Genomic DNA, 22851 nt, shown 5'->3' on the forward strand with positions numbered 1-22851 from the left:
CAGAATAGACGTTGTTTCAATGGAATTTTAGGAAGATTAGACATAGTAAGTATGAACAATTTAAAAACATACATAGTAAATATGAACAATTTAAAGGACGGCAGCTGCTAGTTGAATGAAACGTTGACGACGTTTCGCCCTCTGTACTTAGGCCTTCAACTGAAGTAACGTCAACCTACATAATCTTCTTTGGCACCTTGGGTACACAATTATCCATGAAGGTGGCTTCGGCCATTCTTCACACGATTGGTTTGACTTTTCTAACGTTATATCCCAAGTAACAATAAAATCATATGGAAAGCTTTAAATGATAAACACTCGAACGCTACATTCGGCTCATTAGTTTCAATTGAACGTTTCGATATTTTGTGAATATTGTGAAGAATTTGTTTGTTGCGTAATTAAGCACAAAGCTACACAATGGGCTAATTGTGCTTTGCCCACTACAAGTATCGAACCTCGGATTCTAGCGTTGTAAGTCCGCAGAAATACTGCCGTGCTCCTGAAAGGCAGTATATAACCTGATGATTTAAATTACACAGTACTTTAAGACGATGTGTGATTTTGTACTTGTAATCTTTTAGTATTAAGAATTTAGGAGTAGAGGTAGTGAAACATAATTCTGACATTGTAAGAACTAAGAACGAAATAAAACGCCATTAGTGACGAAAATCTTCCTTAAGAGTCTTTTATTCTAATTTAGTTGCATGAATTACGAAACCAAGAGTGGCATTTACAAGGTTTTGCTGAATTTCAATTTGAACAAGGAAATTAACAGCTAGGAATCGATGAGTAGCAGACGATAAAAACATCACTTATTAAAACCCGGTTTGTATACTTGTTTCTAGATGCTGGTAAATCATTTTTACTAGCGTCATCAGCTGATTAAACTAGTTTTTTTCCGCCCCAGTTGATTCCCGTTAACTAGTTCATTCTAGATCAAGAGCAATAATCTTTACTCTATGAAGATCTATTCTATAATTTTTAACTCTAATGTGTCTTGCTTAAAGGAAATCATAAGTTTTATTCACAGAAACTAGCAACCATTAGTCATAGTGACTAGTGCTACCCACAAACAGGGTAATTCTCGTTCAGGCCAAAACTCCTGATATCAAATGGTTCACCACTGGAGAACACTGGCTGGCTGTCGACATTTTTTTCGACATGCAACATTATAGTTCTATCCCGTTATGAGAAGTACAGACGTTATCTCTATAACATAACAAAGGAACGAAAACAGATTGAATGTAATCAAATTTCTTGACCATGTGTTATGTGAAAACTTCACGTATGTTACGGCTGCGTACCAGAAAAAGGTGAAAATTCAAGAAACTCCCAGATCTGACTTTCCACACTGTGAAACAGCACGCAGAAACAAGGTACACTCTAATGAAATTGAAATTGGTAAAACCTATTTAAACTTATGAATAACAATAGAAGAGATACCTGCATTCAAAGAATTTAGTAAAAAAAATCAAGACAATAAATAAGATTAATATATACATTGGCAGCAAATATAAGAGGGCTTATTACATTTGGTGTAATTAATAAGTAATTATTCCTTCGAAAGGGAGCCAAGGCCACCAGGATGGTCATTTGTTTTAAACAGTCACACCACTCTACAGTGGTATGTTGTCTGTTAATCAATTAGTAGACTAAAATGAAGTCTGATGAGGAACACTCAATGTTGTAATTTGTACTGTCGTGACGTCATGATTCATGAGAAGATTATTCACTCTGTAGATGCAACATAGCACGATATATGAACTTCAAAACAAATAAATAAAAATATTTGATGAATTGTATTTTAAGAAACTATAATTTAAAATGAGTTGATACTTCAAAAATCTGAAGCATTATAAAATTTTATTTAGTTTAGTAGTAGTTTCATGTACTTAATTATGTGAATTACGTTATAATATACTGTGTTGTGACTATGGTACTTCTGATGCCAGTTAATGAAATATGACGCATTTGTTTAGAAAAAGGGCCTGGCATGGCCTAGCGCGTTAAGGCGTGCACTTCGTAATCTGAGGGTCGCGGGTTCGCGCCCGAGTCGCGCCAAACATGCTCGCCCTCCCAGCCGTGGGGGCGTATAATGTTACGGTCAATCCCACTATTCGTTGGTAAAAGAGTAGCCCAAGAGTTGGCGGTGGGTGGTGATGACTAGCTGCTTTCCCTCTAGTCTTACACTGCAAAATTAGGGACGGCTAGCACAGATAGCCCTCGAGTAGCTTTGTGCGAAATTCAAAACAAACAAACAAATTGTTTAGAAAACCTAAAAAAAGATCTTCAGAAATGTGTTTTAATAAAAAAAAAAGTGAATTTCAGTTTTCTAAAAGGGAAGTTATTCTATGACTGATTGCAGTAATTACTGAGCCCATAAAAACGTCTTGACGTAATTCGGATCAGACCAATCAAATGAGCTTATGCAAGAAATGAGAAAAAAAAATCGCACCGCTGACACGTAAAACCCGTTAATAAAATATCGTTATATTGCTGTTTGGGATGAAACTTACTGTTTTTTGTGCTCATTTACATATACCCGGTGCATGTAACCTAATGATCCAGTCTGAATGTAGCTCGGTAGTGAGCGTGGCTGGAACTGATAATTCATGATTTGCGTTAAGTCACTGCAAAAAGAAATCACACTTTAGGAGGTAGTAGGCATGTTAAAATATGTGGTAATTTCCTGCTATTTAATTATAGTATAGTTCTTGTTATTTTCCCTTCAATATATTAATTGAAAGTTAGATATAACTAGAGCTGTAGCTAAGGTTAATAATGAATATATAACTATATATTTCTTTATTATTCTGACGTTAATAGTTCAGAAACATACACTTGTAGACACCATAATAACGCTGATTCTTTACACACCTATTCAAATAATTTAATATTCTACGGAGATTTGCGTTGGTTCTTCATTGCAGAAATATAGTTGTGTGTGTGTGCATACATTAACTATAATATATACTCTTCACGTACTTGTATTTCATTTTTTTTAGTACCTGAATATCGAATTGATATCTGAAATTCTTCAGGAAAGTTGGAGGGGGGAACTCAATGTAAAATAATCAGAATTTGCAGTCGTTCCGCACGCACGGACCGTAGAAGTAACTGTAACGTGAAATGACGTTCGAACCATACATAGCAGAGATTGGTCGTCACGTGATTGATGATAAAAAAAAAAAGCTAACATTTTCCATTCCTTGAAAAGACAGAGAATTTAGCAATGTGCCTGAGAGGAAAATTTGCCGAGAAGTTGGAATTTATAAGGGCCAGGCTTTCTTAAGTGGGCAAATTTCTCTGAGTGCGTTCCTTACACTAATGTATAATAATTTCTAAACGATTGACGATGGAAAGAGCTTTCCAAACATATATAATATGAAGTTTTTTGGTTTTTTTTTCAGTAAATCAAGGAATAAACAATGAACAATGGTGGGGTGCTTAACGCAAACATAATAACTGTAAGTACGACTTAAGCCTTTATTGTGATTAATTAGTTTATTAGGTTTTGAAAATTTGTTATTATCTGATTCTTCCCCTTACTTTTCACATATAAAAGATGTAAAAAATAACGGGTCATCGTAATCGCTTGTTCTCATTTACGGTTGTTTATTTTCAAGATAACGATTACACCTTTTTGAGTAAATAAAAATATTAGAGTCTAAAGTCAGCCTGGAAAATATATAAAACAGGGTATCAAAAAATGTTTTGAATAAGTTTATTTGGAATATTGTAATAAAATTAGTTTTTTAATCAAGTATCTAATGTAGATGGCCCGACATGACCTGGTGGTTAAGGCACTCGACTCGTAATCTGAGGGTTACGGGTTCCAATCCCTGTCATACCAAACATGCTCGCCCTTTCAGCCGTGGGAGCGTTATAGTGTTTGATCAATCCTACTATTCGTTGGTAAGTCATGGAAGTAGGAAGAGGTCTAGTGTACCTGACCCTACTGGGTATACAAATAAATATACCCAAATACCAGAGAGAAGGGGGGGGGCTATATAACAGGTATGTGTATCTTTAACTGCATAACTAACATTGAGATGGCGTGCTTGGTGGTAGTTCTAGGTTTAAATTATTGATAGATTATAAAACTAAATTTGTGAGCGGTAATTAGGGGTCTGCTTATAGCAAATGGATAACTTGGTGCAATGAATGTAAAGGAGCTCACAGAATTAGTACAGAAAGTCATCATTTTAGCTGAATTCTTTATATATGATTTACACTTCTTAGTATAATGTCACATTATAATAAAATATAATATCTGTGTGAGTAGTTTAATATAAAATAATTACTTTTATTAGCCTGATGTAGCTTCGTTTACTGTAGAAATATAAAGGAGGTTACAAATGTTACGGAAAGTTTTGTGTACAGTACAATCGTAGTAAATATATTGATTAAAAATAACCATATAATAGCAGGATAATATGGAAGAGACTGGTGTAATCTCCACGTCGAAGACGTTCCTCTAAATGTCGCATAGTCTAGTGTTAAGCTCCTTGCTGACGTTTGGTTAAATAATGAAGCTCCTATGCTGACAAATATCTTGTATGAGGTTTAAATTGGTGTGATCGAAATGAAAACCTGTCGTTTTAAATCTTTCACATTTTAAGTGTTTGGAGCACTTATAAAGTTAGATGTTCTTGAAGGGTTCATTATATTAGAAATTGAAATAACAATCGTTATTTCGTCAAATGATGTGTAACTAAGTCTTCAATAAAGAGTTTTCTAACTTATTTACTATCTGTTTACTTTTTACCTTTTTACTCTGAGTGCAATATAATCTGGGAAAGTAGAACACATGTGAAAAACAGTAGCCATGTTCTTTAAGGTCGAATAATATAACGGAATGTAACCCGAGTATTAGATGTTTGACACATGGTTTTTCTGGAGTTGTGTTTTCAAGAATTGTAAAAATCGTACTTATGGGAGTAGAATTTTTTCAATATTTTCCAGTTGAAAACTGGACACATAAGAAAGCCTGGCCGCTAAATATAAGAAGTTATGTTGTATTGGAAGACAATCTTGACAACGATGTCGCAAAACTTTTTCAGTTCTTGCACGAGAGACTTGTATTATATATATATTTGATTTACCTTGAAAATCGTAGTCGAATTATGAAGGTTAACATCCTCGATCTGAATAATGATGCCTTGTTTTTGAACGCAAAAAAAAACAAACTCGACTAGTTATCACTGATGGTTAGGGCGCTTCACTTGTAATCTGTAGGTCACGGGTTCGAATCCTCCTGCACCACCAAACATGCTTGCCGTTTCAGCTGTGGGGATGTTATTCTATGATGGTCAATCCCACTAATCTTTGGTAAAAGAGCAGCTTAAGAGTTGGCGGTGTGTGGTGATGATGACTAACTGCTTTCCCTCGAGTAGCTTTGAATAAATTTAAGAACCAAATTAATTTATCCCAGCTGAGCCTTCCAAATTCCTATGGAGTCGTCCCAACTTCTTTTCAACAGACTAAAAGTTTAAAAATTTCCTTCCCTATTGTGTCACGACGACACTTCCGTTTTGTGTTTCTCAGCAACCAGAGAACACAACATGCTACGTTGTTGAAAATATGGTACGAACACGTCTAGTTTAACAGTTTCGTTTCTGTAAAATGTTTAAAAACAAACTAGTTTGTTTGTTTTTTCGTTAGAAAGTTTCGGAAAAGATTAAGAGCACTTTGTTGTTTGTTACTCTTAGCTTGAACCATTTGCGATAGCAACACGATAAATGTTCCGTAGTTATATTAGCTGCTATATATATATATATATAGTGATTTCCAGTATTTCGCTACATTACATATTTTGTCAGAACACTATGACTATTGGCTGGGTTTAGGAAGTGAAACTACGTCGACAAATAAGCAGTCCAATAAGGTATCTAAAAATGTGAAGGAATATGATACTTGTGATCTTCATTCTGTGTATAAATTTGGAACCACATGTATTTTATACAATGAAACACTACTTATGTCTCTGTTTGTTTGTTGACTAGCTCTTAGACACATCCGTTTCTGAGCCGCTGTGATTCGTCTAAAAAATGAGAGTTTGATTAAGAGAAAAACATAAGTTAATGATAATGCGTGTTTTAACCCCTAGGTTACACTACCATCTCCTTTATCAAATTTCGACAAGATTGGTTTTAAAGAAAACTTTTTATCATTATTCGAATAAAGGTCCCCGATGGTATAGCAGTGTGCTTGATGTCATGTAGCGCTAAACATCAAGGTTTGATACTCGCGATTGCCCTGACGAAGATATGTATCAAAGCATTTCAACGCAAAAAATTCAAATAAGCATATCCACTAAATTTAATATAAGTATTAGCTCCCCTATCTTGTGTATGACTGTGCCACACGAAATAAAACACTGGTGCGAGAGTAAACCAGATCGATAACGCGTTATTTTTCAACAGTTCAGTAAGGTGGACGCAGTAACAGTTTCTGCTACACTGACAGCACGTTGGACTGTTGCAAGCCTACCTCGTTGGTTCCGTCAGAAAACGCGGATTTAATTTGCAACTCGAATCAGACATTGCGTGCAGAGTTGATTGAAGTTAATCAAGCCAAGCTTTTCATACGAGATGGAGACTGTTTATTGGACAATTCATTAACACAGCTTTAATGTTCAAACGACCAGTCAGACTCATAGAGAAAGAGCAAATTCTGAAGCCATATCTTTCGATCTGAAGTCAGTGAGTTGGGGCAAATGTTATTATTTTTGTTTCAGTGGTAATTTCTTTTAAAGTGGCATATACACTAATAATTTCGTTTCATTAACTTACGCCCTTGTTTTCCAACCACTTATTTGTTTACAATTCAGAATACTTTGATTTTAAAATAGAATAACTTCCCAGTGGCACAGCGTTATGTTTGCGAACTTACAACGCTGGAAAGCGGGTTTCGATACCAGTGGTGGGCAGAGTACAGACAGCCCATTGTGTAGCTTTGTGGTTACCTTTAAACGGCCAAACAAAATGGTATGTTTATATTAACTTCCGTAATGGATTTTTTTTTTTTTTTTATTTTTTAGTTTCAGAATACGTTATCTTAGATGAAACAATAAAGTTAAAGGTGGAAGTGAAATAGTAGATTATACTTAAATTGGTTCTAATTCATACAGTAAAAGGCTGGAAACCTAAAACAGTGGCTATGGAAGTACAAGAGAAAGCTGTTTAAACAGGTGCTGGTTTACAATAATAGAAATCTGGAAATATGGAGAAATAGCTATGGTAATGAAAACCCATATTTGTTGTTCACGTCGCAATGCGAAGTAAAATGCTTGCTTTTGTTCATATCAAAGTAGATATTTTTGTAAGAAGATGTGAACGTGAGACATCTACCATTCATATATTATACACCATCAGTATACCAACAGACACCTAAAGCAAATAAAAATATTAGACGTATCACTTATATTTGAATACGTAAAAGCCATATAAGAACTCTTTGCTCTAATTTTTGAACAATATGTAAACATATAACACAAATCGGTGGAGTAAATACAAAAACAAATAATAATAATTGGGGCCCAAAAATCTATTTCGCTATAATTGTAGTTGATTTGAGTCCTTTTTTGGCTCAGTCCTTCCCCTCAGTTGCAGGGGGGTGCGAAGCCTTACTTACACCACTGTCAATAACAATATGCAAAATATATTACCTACAATATATACATATATCACCAATAATATATATATATACAAGCGTATATCACATATTACTAGAAGAGAAGCACAATACTGTCGGCATCATGTGCATTTTTTTATTATTTACTAATTATAATCAAATAGTTTTAACTCCCATAGTGAGGCAGCAACTGACCCCACTTTTTGGCCAGTGATCTTGTATTACGTTTACTCTACAGTCCTAATGACCTCAAGTTTAAGCAACCGGATGTGTGATTACTTTGTTCTAGTTATATATCACCAGTTTACCAGAACAAGAACCAAAGTCCATTATTGTTTGTTTATAATCAAGCACAAAGCTACACAATCGGCTATATGTGCTCTGCCGCTGCTGTGCCACTGGAGGACATACCCATTGCTATATTTGACTCAGTCAGATAATGTTTGTTTGTTAGAATAACAACCGAAGTCCACTGTTATCTTTATCTTGGCTAGGTAGTGTCTGTCAAATAGAAGAACCAAAGTTCCTTGATATCTTTGTCTCACTTAGGTTGGGTTTGTTTGTTAGAACAAGAACCAATGTCCCTTGTTATGTATCACATGTTTATGAAAACAAGAACCAATGTCCCTTGCTATCTTTGTCTTAATTGTGTAGTATTTATTTACTGCAATAAGAACCTTGTTATTTTTACATTTTTTACTTAGTATTTATTTACTAGAACAAGAACCAACTTTAGAAATCAGTTTATTTAAGTATAGAGTGTACAGGATCAAATAAACAGTTTTAGTAGAAAACATTTTTATTTTTTGTTGATTAGAAAGATCATAAAATCAAACCACACTTTCGCTAATGAAACTGATGTTTTAAAAGTTCTACCTTTTCTGTTATGTTGTGGATTGACTCTAATAACCAATTTTTGATGACAAAGTTGATATCTTCAAATTTCCCGTGTTAGTTAGCAACGTGATGGAATCAAAGAACCTGTTCTAATAGCCGCATTTAGGATTTATATCTGGATTCGGATCGAAATGTTGACGCGTGGTGCAATAGGTGAACTTGCAGAATGATGTTAATGATCAGTTTTTTTTTTTTTTACAAAATTAAAATTACCTGAAAATTATCTAGAAGAAACTGAAAATCTTGACTAGACCACAAAGTGTTATATGTAAAGGTACGATCAAATCATCAGTGGTTGAACGATGGTACGATCACATCGGCAATTATTTAGTGGTTGAATAATGGTACTATCATATCAGCAATTAATATTTAGTGATTGTACGATCACATCAGCAATCGTTTAGTGGTTGAATGATGGCATGATCATACCAGCAATCATTTTTAGTGGCAGTACGATAAAACCATCAATCATTTAGTGGTTGAATTATTCAGGTTATTTGTTTTTGTTAACTCCAGTAAATATTATATGTCTATATCGCTTCACGTTGGCGGAGACCATGATTCATTACTTGTACACGTACCGGTCCTCCTACGTGGCTTATTGATTATTTGAGAACAAATACTGGCAAATCTCTATCTTCTGTCGGTCTTGCTAACCAAGTACCAGAACGTAGACTTCTTTAGTAATGGTTCAAGCGGAGTTCTACGATTTCACGAAAATGTAGCTCCAACGTTCGCAGCTGGGCCTCGAATAGCCTAATGTCTTAAGGTACTTGACTTGCAATCTAAGGATTGTGGGTTCTAAGTTCCGTCATCGAACATGCTCGCCCTTTCATTCACTGAGATGTCACAATGTTACGGTCAATCTTACTCTTACTTGGTGAAATAGTAGTCCAAGGGTAGGTGGTAGGTAGTGTTGACTTGCTGCCTTTCCTCTAGTCTATCACTGCTAACTTAGGGACAGTTAGTACAGATATCCCTCGTGTATATTAGTGTAGAATTCAAAACAAACTGTACTTTTGCAGCTGCCAATATTGCAAAAGTATGACAACAGGAACCAAACGATTCTAGAAGGAAGGTGGCCAACCAACAGCATCCTCCACCAACTGTTGGGTAATTCTTGTCTAGTCGGATAGTGAAATTTGACCATCGCAGTAAGAGCACGGTAAATCACGCCGTCCCATTAATTCATTTAATTAAAGGATTAAGCCTAAAATCGCTTGTGTAAATAGATATGTTCAAAATACATCGTCTTAACTTTCTCCAGTTGAAATTTCGAAACACAAAAACAATTTTTCAGAGTCATTCTGACGTTAACATAAGATTCGCGTTAATTATATCAGAAGTTTTGGGTTTAGGAGCCGTCGAGTTCCATTATCGCTTAATCAACTTTCATGACGTTGTCAAGAGCCTATCATGTAACCCACAGTAATCTCACAAGTTTTAGGTTATGCATTTCCTCTAATACTTTATATGTATATTATTATATATAAATATAATTAACAGATTACATTTTTGTCCATTATAGTTTCTTTTCGTGTAGACCAACACTCTTTAACAGATGTATGTTTACCCGTTATAAGTTTTTATGTAAGCTAGCACTGTATGTAGGCTAACAATGCTTAACAGTTTATATTTTTCTCAGGTACAACTTTTTATGTAGGCCAGCACTGCTTAACAGTTTATATTTTTCTCAGATATAACTTTTCATGTAGGCCAACACTCATTAACAATTTATATTTTTTATCAGATATAACTTTTATGTAGGCTAACAATGCTTAACAGTTTATATTTTTCTCAGGTACAACTTTTTATGTAGGCCAGCACTGCTTAACAGTTTATATTTTTCTCAGATATAACTTTTCATGTAGGCCAACACTCATTAACAATTTATATTTTTTATCAGATATAACTTTTATGTAGGCTAACAATGCTTAACAGTTTATATTTTTCTCAGGTATAACTTTTTATGTAGGCTAGCACTGCTTAACAATTTATATATTTTTATCAGATATAACTTTTATGTAGGCTAACAATGCTTAACAGTTTATATTTTTCTCAGGTATAACTTTATTATGTAGAGCAACACTCCTTAACAATTTATATTTTTGTCAGGTATAGCTTTTTATGTAGGCCAGTACTGCTTAACAGTTAATATTTTTGTCAGGAATAACTTTGTTATGTAGGCCAGCACTGCTTAACAGTTTATATTTTTCTCAGGTATAACTTTATTATGTAGAGCAACACTCCTTAACAGTTAATATTTTTATCAGATATAACTTGTATGTAGGCTAACAATGCTTAACAGTTAATATTTTTGTCAGGTATAACTTTATTATGTAGGCAAACACTTGTCAACAGTTCATATTTTTACTGTGTTGGTTTAAGAAGTAGATTTTCGTCTATTGTAACTTGTTTCATATAGGCTCGTTAAGACGTTGATTTTCGTTATAGCTTTTCTCATGTACGCTTACCCTCAGTAACAAGTTATGTATTTAACCATTTCAACAGCTTTTTTTCCCCATTGTTGATGTAGTGTAACTGTTAATATCTGAAAGTTATATAATTTTAAAATATGGAATGATGTATATAGAGTCTGGTGTCATAGCGAGCCATTATTCCCTTCTAATCTGTATGTATGCCTTATTGAAAAAATGTACTTGTTCTTGACAAATTTCGTCCTAAGCAGATTTCTCCAGTTCTGGAACGTCGCTCCGGAAACTGAAATTGAAACTGAGTACCGATGCATAAAAGTACGAAAATATATATGTTAAAAAATTATTCAATTTACACCTAAAATTAAAGGTCTTTCGTAGCCAAACTTGTAGCTAAAAATCACTTTTGTTAGATATCCATGTTGGCAGATTAAGAAGTAAACATGTTGTTATAAAAGTTATGGTTGTTAATTTTGTGATACAGTAAGAGAGATAGTAAGTTAGTAGGATATATAATTTTAAAACTTTCTAGTGATTTTTATTTGATATACAGTTCTTGTTGTCGTGGTGTTTTTTTTTGTTGTTGTTGTTTTCTGCATTGTTACTTAATTTAAACTAAGTTGAGTATTTTTATCTTTAAAATAGTCCCCGTAATATGAGGGTCGTGAGTTTGAATCCCCTGTCACACCAAACATACTTATCTTGTCACCCGTGGGAGCGTTATAATGTGACGGTCAATCCCACTATTCGTTGGTAAAAGAGTAGCCAAAGAGTTGGCGGTGGGTGGTGATGACTAGCTGCCTTCCCTCTAGTCTTACACTGCTAAATTAGGGACGGCTAGCACAGATAGCCCTCGAGTAGCTTTGTGCGAAATTCAAAAACAAAAAAACTTTATTTCCCCTAGCGGACCCGGTGATGAAGTTTGTTTTGTTTGTTTTGAATTTCGCACAAAGCTACTCGAGGGCTATCTGTGCTAATCGTTCCTAATTTAGCAGTGTAAGACCAGAGGGAAGGCAGCTAGTCATCACCACCCACCGCCAACTCTTGGGCTACTCTTTTAGCAGCGAATAGTGGGATTGACCGTCACATTTTAACGCCCCCACGGCTGAATGGGCGAGCATATTTGGCGCGACTAGGATGCGAACCCGTGACCCTCAGATTACGAGTCGCACGCCTTAACACGCTTGGCCATGCCAGGCCCCGGTGATGAAAAAAATAAAACTTAGATTCACTATTAGGAAGATCAATTTTATTTTAGATTATTCTACACGATATTATGTGTTTATTTATTTACTCTTAATATTGGGAGACTGTTTCGAATACCGTGAAATATATTAGTACCTGTAAAACAGCTGCAGTGAAACTCACAGTTATTATTGTTTTCAAACTTTTATGTAGTTCGTGAACATTTCACTTGACCATAACGTCCTTTTATTGAATACAAAATTGTCGATATAAGTTATACAATGAATTATGCAAATAACGCCAGATATCACTCATCTCTCTTTAGACATTGTGTAACATTTTCAACCATGAAATTGTTTTTAATCTGTGTTTAAGGGTATATTTAATTATTCATTTATATGGTAATGTGAAAATGTTCAATGTTTGATACATCTGAGATGAGAAAATGTAGCAAGTAATTATAAATAATATGATAATGTATATTTAAAAAGGCATACAGGGAAGGTCATGCTCCGTCTGCCCACCGTGCATCTTGACAATAGCCCTGCAGCTTAGTTTCCAATACAAAAGGTTATAATGTCAAAGAACACCGCTCCTTCCTACATACATTTTACTATTCATCTAGTGTACGAAGACGACGGTTCCCCAGCATCCATTTCAACAATCTGATTGCACAGGAACTGATAGATGCTGCATCCGGCAACTAAACAGATACGTTTTCATTTGTTTGAAGTATGTGACGATTGAATGTAAAGAATGAATGGAAATCTTATCTTGGTTAACCCATACTCTGTTGGCATTGTTTCTGTAAAAAATCAAGTATTACTGGGTGGTACAAATAATCCAAGACATTCATCTCATACTAAGTAAAGTTTGCTTTGACCTTTCCATTGATCCAATACTTGCACAGTATCCAGTAGTGATCACGAATCCCTTGGATAAAGTTTCTCGACATGCCATATGGTACTTTTGGACGTTGTTTTGGTCCATGAATGGTGGAAATATCCCAGCAGTTATTACATTTATGAAGGTCTGTATTTATTTTGTTGTGTCACCACTTGCTTCCACTTTTGCAGATGGAATATCTTCTTGATCACGTCTTTCTTGGCCCTCAGACACGAAGATGACGTTTTCTGTTGATATTTCTGAATGTAAATTCTTATATCTTACAAGAACTTGCTTATCATAGCTTAGGCAAGACATGTTGCAGATCTCTTTCTGGATGGTCCCCGACTTCCAAGTTCATCCATATTCATTCTTTCTAATGCTTCTATGAACAAGGATTATTTTATTGAAGATTCCAAATCTCCGACCGAAATTGGTCGTTTTGGAAAAGGGTAAGCAATAGCTCTTTGTCACATGAGTGTATGAATATTTTTTGCCGGAAAAAGCTATTACTTAAGCTCTCCCAAAACGACTAGTTTTTGATGATATCACACCACAAACAATGTCAAAATATAATTTACATACATGCTGTTCCACCGCGATTTTACATTGACTGTGTTTGTCGCATGACTTGTTAATTTGCCCTCTCAAAATCGTTTAAATATAACGTACGTAACCCTCTGTATAAACAGATACTTTAAACACTATGAAAAAAGATAAAACAGTAATTACTGGAAAGTGATTTCCTTCATATATACTCTTCAAAAAAAGAAATGCAAAAGGCAAAATATGAGACAAATTGTTAACAAGTTTATTCCGGGTAGTTCTGTATGACATGTGTGAAACTTTGCACATTCACTGCTGAACCTCCAAAGTTTGCAAAGGCGAAGTCCACGCTCACTAGGTGAAGTTTAACGTTACTCAACGTCAATAACGAGTATGCCCCCGTGAGCATCAATAACTGCTTGACATCTCCTGCCCATGGAAGCGATGAGATGACGAATCACATCCTGTGGAATGGCTGTCCACTTAGCCTGCAAAGCTGCTGCAAGCTGAGGTAGAGTCTGCGGTTGAGATTGTCGCCGTTGCAGATGTCGGTCCAACTCGTCCCAAAGATGTTTGATAGGGTTTAAATCTGGTGATCTGGAGGGCCAGGGAAGAACGTTGATGTTGTGGTGTCTCAAGAAGACAGTGGTGAGTCGGGCTGTGTGAGGACGGACGTTGTCATGTTGAAAAACGTTGTTGACGTTTACCATGATGGGTTGCACATGGGGCCTAAGAATCTCGTCGACGTATCGTTGAGCCGTAAGATTCCCTCGAATGTGCAAAAGGTCTGTTCTGGCATTGTAGGCGACGGCAGCCCACATCATGACGCTGCCACCATCATATCTGTCAACATCCTGCACACAGTTTCCTGCAAAACGTTCACCTTGGCGACGGTAAACACGGGTCCTTCCATCCTGCCTACGAAGCATAAAACGTAATTCATCGCTGAACTAAACATGCCTCCATCGTCGATGAGGCCATACCCGATGTGCCCGAGTCCACTGCAGCCGTACTTGACGATGTTGCTGGGTGAGGATGACGCCTCTGACTGGACGTTGAGGTCGGATTCCTGCATCTCGTAGACGGTTGCGTACGGTCTGATCGAGAATCCTACGCAACCCTGGTATGGTTGAGGTAGTAGACGTTGCAGTGGTGGTCCTATCCCGAAGGTGACGTAACCGGATGTAGCGATCTTGTGCGGACGTGGTCACACGAGGTCTGCCAGATCGTGGACGGTCACGAGTTGATCCATGTTGTTGGTGACGATTCCATAGCCTTGTGATGGTGCTTGGGTGGACATTCACAGCTCTGGCAACATCTGATCGAGAGTCGCCTGCTTCCAAGCGACCAATGGCGTTGTTGCGTTGTGCTTCAGTCAGTCTTGGTGTAACTGTATTGCGTGTCGGTGGCTTAACACACAGCTATGGAAACCGAGAACCCGTCACTTTTATAGGGATTTTGCACATGTTGCACTTGCAGAACATGCAGATCTCTCAAACAAATTTATTGAACACGCATGCGTTTTGGCGAAAAATCCGATGTTTTCCTCCGTTTTCAAAGTGCACAACTTTTATTGTCATTTTGGTCTGACAATCAGTGCTTTAACACGTGTAACATCACATACTCTGAGCTTGTAACGTTATTACATATATTTCTCTTTAAAATTTAAAAAAAATATATCCCTTTTGCGTTTCTTGTTTTAAAGAGTATATTTTCTTATTTTCAAATTAAAAAGTTTCATTTTCAATGACATTTTTCATACTACTTATTCAATTATTTAGAATCTGCTTGGACAAGATATCTGATAATTGTGAAATCTCTGCATATTTGACCGCTGTCTCCAAAGCATAAAGAAAATTAGTTCAAATATTTGAAGTCGTGGATGAATTGTCGTCGTTGTTTCATTAAATACAGAGCTGCTAAACGCCAAAGATGGTTGCTAAATTGTAGTTGCTGGTCTTATTTTGTTAAGATGCTGTTTTCGCTCCTCCTTTTGTGTTGTGGATCTTATATCTGGATGTTAGTTTTGACTTCAACCATCGTAGATCAACAGAATGTTGCAGACTTCAGTAAAAATGGACTTCATGGAGAAACGATGGGAGGGAGCTGGTTAAAAAGTCCGTCAGTAAGAGTCACCAAATCTTTAGCTAATCAGAGCGAGGATAGGCTATATACAATTAAGAATTCGAAACGTCTCTATGTGAACATTTGGAACACTCACGTAGATCAGTGGCAGCGAGCGAATATGGTTTCGGCTCCTTACAAACTAATGGTATATTCTGCTTATTTGGACAAGAGGAACCCACATGCACCGACTGTCGTAGTCATCGGAGCTACGCTAATCAAAGGTGGTCTGAAAGTGTACTGTAAACTTCAGTTCTCTCATAAAAAGCCAGTTCTAGTAGCAGCTTATAAAAGGGTCATAAATGAACACTGGAACCTCAAATACTCTGCTTGCTTCTTCTACTGCGCACTACGTAAAGGTGACCCAAAACCACTCAATGTTTCTGTCGCTGACAACAGTCAGTTTAAAGCTGCTGCCATTCTGACAGTTTATGACAATAAGGAAGACAATGAGTCACCTCGTGGAAGAATAGCGTTGTGCGTGAAGCCCTTGCATTATTCTTACGATAGAGCTACATGGTTTATAGAGTTCGTAGAGCTTCATCGGCTTCTGGGAGTAGAACACTTTTTTCTCTATAACCATTCAATGGGTCATTCAGTAGAGCGTGCCGTGATGGTCTACAAACAGCTGGGAGTTGTATCACTTCTGCCATGGAACTTGGAAATTCAATCTCAGAAAGAAATCCGAACAGAAGGGCTTTTCGCTGCGCTCAACGACTGCCTCTACAGGTCAATGTGTCTTTTTAAGTACGTTCTTATGTTGGATTTGGACGAGTTCATCATTCCAAGTGGAAACGTCACATACGAGACCTTCCTTGCGGATATTACAAAGCTCAAACGAGGGCCATACCAACCGAGCAGTTTCGTGTTTCAAAACGTGTTTTTCTATTTGTACTGGGATAATGACACTTCGGCTTATAACGAAAAGCCGGAGACACCCCCGGCAAATATTCCGTACCTCTTGACACAGTACAAAACGAGACGACTGAAGTATCCGATGAAACATGGAAGCAGGTCAAAATTTATTGTTGTTCCAGAAAGAGTACTGGAAGTAGGAAACCACGTTGTCTGGAGAGTCGTCCCACGTAAGTTTCCAATTTCATTTTATCCGGATACTAACTTCCCTAATCTATTCATTTTGTCCTAAGAGCAATTACACATGAATTTTGTTTGTTTGTTTGAAGTTAAGCACAAAGCTACACAAAGGGCTATTTGTGCTCTGCCCATAATGGGTAACGAAACCGCTGTGCCTCTAGAGGGACACGTGAATTTTGCTGTATAACTTTGTCTTGAGAGTAATTCGTGTAAGTTAACGCTGTCACTTTATCCTGAGAGTAATTTCTGAAGGTTAATCGTTTAACTTTGTCAAGAGAGTAATTCGTGTAAGTTAACGCTGTCACTTTATCCTGAGAGTAATTTCTGAAGGTTAATCGTTTAACTTTGTCTTGAGAGTAATTCGTGTAAGTTAACGCTGTCACTTTATCCTGAGAGTAATTTCTGAAGGTTAATCGTTTAACTTTGTCAAGAGAGTAATTCGTGTAAGTTAACGCTGTCACTTTATCCTGAGAGTACTTTCTGAAGGTTAATCGTTTAACTTTGTCAAGAGAGTAATTCCACTGATTTTTTATTTATTTTCGTACGTTGAAAGTTTATATTGTAATAAAAACAAACTTCTGTTCTAGTCTTGAAATACGACAGCGTGCTTTATCTGGTCTCTTCTATTGTCCATAATTTGACAACAAATTTTCAGAGATGTATGATATTCTGTGTATGGGGTAACGAGACAATGAGACAGATGAACCTAACATTAAAACAGTTGTCACCTTGAAGTGTTATAATTCAATTAACTGCTACCAGATATGGCACAAAACATGTCATAACTTGTTTTGCCATTATAAATTACTCCTGTAAAGTACAACTGCATGTATGGTAACTGATGCACGTCAAGGTCATATCGACGTGAATGTATGGTAATAATACTGATGCACCATTAAGGTCTTATCGACGTAAAAGCAACAATCGAAAACGACTGTGCGATAATACAGCTTGTCGAAAATTTCTACGCAGATTTCACTAAGGTAGGTTGGTTGTGGAGGTAACTTGATAACATAATGTTTGTTCCGAAACTTGAGAGGCCATAAGTTTCGAATAAAACATCCCTCATGCAAGATGGAGGATTTGACCCCCATTATCAACTCTCGATACATTACTGGGGCAGGGATTGAGTAACCAATAGAGTTTTTCCAAATCACACGAAACGAGGACCGTCTACACTTCCCTGTCTTGTTAAATATTGTGCATGGGACTATCTTAAAACTTCTTAGTGTTCATGGCGCACTTGATACCTTAGAAGATCAGAGATGATTTGGGGACAATTCGTTGCACTCCAGATTCGTCACAATAAATTACAGTTTTTATTCGATAGCTGAGCTCAATTTGTATTTTCACTTTTAAACTTTTTTCTTAAGCCTACTTTTCGATTGTAAAAAAATGTTTAGCCCAGTAATTATTACAAATTGAATTGTGACCAACTATCTGTGTGACGAATAAATACTGTAATCTATTTTTACTATAACGAATACAGGTGCGACGAAGACCTTAAAGATATCACGAGACGCTAAATAAAATGCAACTGTTACAAATCAGACAGTATCTTTCAGTTCTGTTTCGTGTTCTGGTGGTTGCACGTTGTTCTTATGTTAAATGTAAGGGTTTCGCGCCTTGATAATTATTTTCGTCTTTCTAATCGTCTTATATGTGTAATTGTAGTTGAGTATTTGTTTGAAATATTTTAACGTAACTGACTATCTAGTTATACGGTGTCTAGTTCTATCAATCAAAATGGCTATTAAGAAGTTAAAACTATTTTATTTGTTTTTCATACAATGCATATCAACTACACAAAACTTAAGTGCATTGTATTTCGCTCTGTATTATATTCATGTTAACTTAACATTATTTAAATGTGTACAGATAAGAGAACCTGTTCTAAGAAACAGTTCTAATAATAATATAATAAAACAGATTTTTAAACATGAACAGTTTATTGGATGAAACAGTAGACTCAGTACACGTTGCTAAAATTGAAAGACACTGACCATATAAAGTGCTTAACAATGTATATTTAACTTATTGTTTAATATAGCAAGGCCTTATCTAAGGAGCTATTTTATCATGTTTTTATTAACCTTCAGCACAGAGTGCTTTTCAAACGGCATAAATACAATCCAGCTTTCTGAAGTAAAATCTATGAAAATATAGTACAATGAGAACACGCACTGATGTAATTGTATTTCACTTAAACTATCTTAAATTATGAATAGTTTGGGAACATTATAAAAAGTTACAAGTGTTTTAAGTTATTATATATTCATGGTTTATTTGCTATATGTAGGTTCGCAAAACATCAAGGTACCATTTTCCAAAGCTAGTCTTCACCATTATCGGATATGCGAAAACGGCGGACACCGATGTCTGAAGCAACCTTCTGTTGTTGATAGGACAGCCTTACGCTTTAACTCCACATTGTTATCACGTGTGCAATACATCTGTCACCGAAGTTTCGTAAACGTTAACACGTGCCCTGTTGTACCACCTCTCGGAAGTGAATGGTAGCAACAACGTTTCTTTCTCTACACTAAACCGTAGCCTATGTATCATTTCTGAAGCACTTAGTTAATGAATTTATTTCATGCTAAAAATTCCAAGAGAAGTCGAAGTTCCTTCCAAACGTGTTTTGCAACCAAATTTAACTGAATTTCAAATAAAACGTAGTACATGGATAAAACTTTAAAGTTGAATTGATCCTGAGATTATTTAATATTTCTATATTGAAACGATAGAAATATTTGTATAATAAACATGGCAGTAAGTCGATGACGCCACTTTGATCTATTTAAACTGTAGAGTTACCATAATGTTTACTGATTTTATCGCCCCTACAGTGGCTTAGCGGTAATTCTGAGATAGAGCTTTAAATATTAAACATCTGGTTTCGATACCCAGAATGGGTAGAACATAGATTACCCATTGTGTAGCTTTGTGTTTAACAACAAAAATAACTAAGTTTCTACACTTTTCTCATTGAAAGCACTAACACTAATTAAAATATTTCATGATTCAGGGTTTTTGTATAGTTTTCAGAATTTCATGTTGGGAGATATTTGTATTTACCAATTTTTATTTATGAAGTTATCGTCAAACAAATAAAGTTATATGTTAACACACATGAACATCTTTTGTAAATGTGTGCCAACTAAGCAATAATTTCTGGTATAGTTCTTGCAGAAGATTAAGACAATTTTGGACATTACGTTTCGCCTTTTATACAGCGCAGAACTTTTGATATTAAGAGCAAAAAAGTAGTTTTCATTTCTCTTCATGAATGATCCCCACTAGTATAGTGATAAGTCTACGGATTTACAATGCTAAAATCAAGGGTTTGATTCCCCTCGGTGGGCTCAGAAGATAGCCCAATGTGTGTATGTGTGTTTTCTTCGCTATAAGAAAACACACATACACACTCTTCATGAATACCACCGAAACAAGCTAGTTTTCTAATAAAATATTTAAGAGAATAAAAATGGTCTCTCCAGCTTCTGTAACTTGTCTTAATATTTTAATTTTACAAATCTCCAACTATCTAAAACACAACAAAAAAAAATCTGCGTTTTTTTTCCATGTAACAGAAATTTGAATGAATAAATTCGTAGAATTAGGGACTTTTTCTGCGAACTAAAACCCGAGAAACTTAAATTTAATTTTTTTTCCCACAGATCCCCAAACGTATTGATCAAATTTGTTTTAAAAAACTATTACATGAAAAACAGAACTCCATCGTAAAAGTTTTAATTCGTATAAATTTTATTTTATGAAAAAATATTCTTTAAGTAATATGTTTTAATATTTTTAATAAAATGATGGAGTTGACTCGCAGTCCTCAGTGTGAGAAACGCTGTTTTATCCGTTAATAGTATAATAACAATAGACACACACACATGTATATACGAAATTGAAACAGAATTTGATAGGAATATTTCATTTTTTAATTTGGCAGGTGGTTAAGACACTCAACTCGTAATCTAAGGGTCGCGGGTTCGAATCCCCGTCACACCAAACATGCTCGCCCTTTCAGCCGTGGGGGCGTTATAATATCACGACTAGTCCCACTATTCGTTGGTAAAAGAGTAGCCCAAGAGTTGGAGATGGGCGGTGATGACTAGCTGCCTTTCCTCTAGTCTTACGTTTGTTTCTTTTGTTTGTTTTTAAATTTCGCGCAAAGCTACTCGAGGGCTATCTGCGCTAGCCGTCCCTAATTTAGCAGTGTAAGACTAGAGGGAAGACAGCTAGTCATCACCACCCACTGCCAATTCTTGGGCTACTCTTTTACCAACGAATAATGGGATTGACCGTCACATTATAACGCTCCCACGGCTGAAAAGACGAGCATGTTTGGTGCGACGGGAATTCAAACCCGCGACCCTCAGATTACGAGTTGCACGCCTTAACCCATCTGGCCATGCCGGGCCTTTTCTAGTCTTACACTGCTAATTTAGTGACAGCTAGCGCAATTAACCCTTGTGTAGCTTTGCGTGAAATTCAAAACAAACCAAACCTTTCCTTAACTACAACGTTGTGTCTGTAAAAGTGAGTGATTACAACGTATACGTATGTTTTACTTGATGTTCTCGGAGTGTGTATGATGTATGTATGTTGTAATGTATGATGAATATACGCTGTAATCCATTGTAGTATTTTTTGTCTTTTACTTTCTTTAGTAAATATTTTAAGTAACAATTCGAAACTTATTTTCAACGTCATTAGGGTCACCAGTTTCGATCTTCATATCAGCGAGTTTCCATTATGGCTATTTGATATTTTTATAAAACACACAGACAGAAAAACAAAAGTATTTAGTTTGGTTCTTTGTTTTGAACTTCGTGCAAAGCTACTCAAAGGCTATCCGCACTAGCCGTCCCTAACTTAGCAATGTAAGACTAGAGGGAAGGTAGCTAGTCATCTCAACGAATAGTGGGATTGACCGTCACATTATAACATCTCCACTGCTGAAAGGGCGAGCATGTTAGAAATATCTATTACATTTTAATTTGTTACCAAATATAGTGTGTTTTATTTGTTCTATTACTATGGTAACAGTGTTTTATCTTCCCGTCTTTTAACGTTCACAACAAGACCTAAAGAGGCCTCTTAAAGGTTTTAATGTGTGTGGGTGTTTTCTCATAGCAAAGCCTCATCGGGCTATTTAGTGTTTCCACTAAAACGAATCGAACCCCTTATTTTAACGTTATAAATCCGTAGACAGTTGCTGTCACAGCGAAGGATTAGGTATTACTAAGTCTATTATTGGGTTAAGAGAAAAGCTACACAAAAAACTATCTGCGCTTTCTCAACCACAGAGATTCAAGTCCCAGATATCAGTGGCTTAAGTCTATAAACTTCCCACTCACCACTTAGGGACAGCTCTGATACATTCAAATCAACAAAAAAAAAATGTGCGTATGGATAATGAAAAACTTTGTCAAATAAACTGTTGAATTAAATGTTGCAGAATAAATTTACAGTTGGAAAAACAGAGACAAACAATGAAACATAAACTTACTTAGAGACTAACAACAATACTTAAATATTCTTAGAGACTAACAACAATACTTAAACATACTTAAAGACTAACAACAATACTTAAACTCACTAAGAGACTAACAACAATACTGAAATGTACTTAGAGACTAACAACAATACAGAAACGTGCTTAGAAACTAACAACAATACTTAAACATACTTGGAGACTAACAACAATACTGAAACGTACTTAGAAACTAACAACAATACTGAAACTTACTCAGAAACTAACAACAATACTGAAACTCACTTAGAGGCTGAAAAGTATACTTACTTGGAGACTAAAACAGTACTTATGTTTATTTAGAGACTAACAACAATTCTAAGCTAAGTGAGGAAAAATCTTGATGAATTCTTGGAGAAATATAAAGAATTAAGTTGTATTTACTCACCGTAAGTGTCTTAAGTTAAGAAAACATTTTCTATGGTTTTTCATTTTTTTACTGTTTTCATACGCGTAATTTGTCTGAAAAAGCCATTTTTATAATCTGTGGCTTGTTTT

General features: G+C 35.8%; 1 protein-coding gene across 4 annotated transcripts; it reads left to right on the forward strand.

Annotated features, from left to right (window-relative positions):
- Positions 1-3220: 3220 nt before the first annotated feature.
- Positions 3221-21072, forward strand: LOC143255018 (beta-1,4-galactosyltransferase galt-1-like). 4 transcript variants are annotated; one of them, XM_076510018.1, is made up of 4 exons: positions 3221-3313; positions 3414-3470; positions 15368-16795; positions 19105-21072. In XM_076510018.1, the coding sequence occupies exons 3-4, from the start codon at positions 15469-15471 to the stop codon at positions 19323-19325; spliced, it is 1548 nt and encodes a 515-aa protein (XP_076366133.1). In that variant the 5' UTR covers positions 3221-3313; positions 3414-3470; positions 15368-15468; the 3' UTR covers positions 19326-21072. The 4 variants fall into 4 exon arrangements, with proteins under 4 accessions (XP_076366133.1, XP_076366130.1, XP_076366131.1 ...); XM_076510015.1 differs by lacking the exons at positions 3221-3313; positions 3414-3470 and adding exons at positions 6198-6707; positions 11225-11288; XM_076510016.1 differs by lacking the exons at positions 3221-3313; positions 3414-3470 and adding exons at positions 6198-6703; positions 11225-11288.
- The last annotated feature ends 1779 nt before the right edge of the window (positions 21073-22851 follow it).

This window comes from Tachypleus tridentatus, chromosome 7, assembly GCF_004210375.1.
Source record: "Tachypleus tridentatus isolate NWPU-2018 chromosome 7, ASM421037v1, whole genome shotgun sequence".
Classification (NCBI taxonomy): domain Eukaryota; kingdom Metazoa; phylum Arthropoda; class Merostomata; order Xiphosura; family Limulidae; genus Tachypleus; species Tachypleus tridentatus.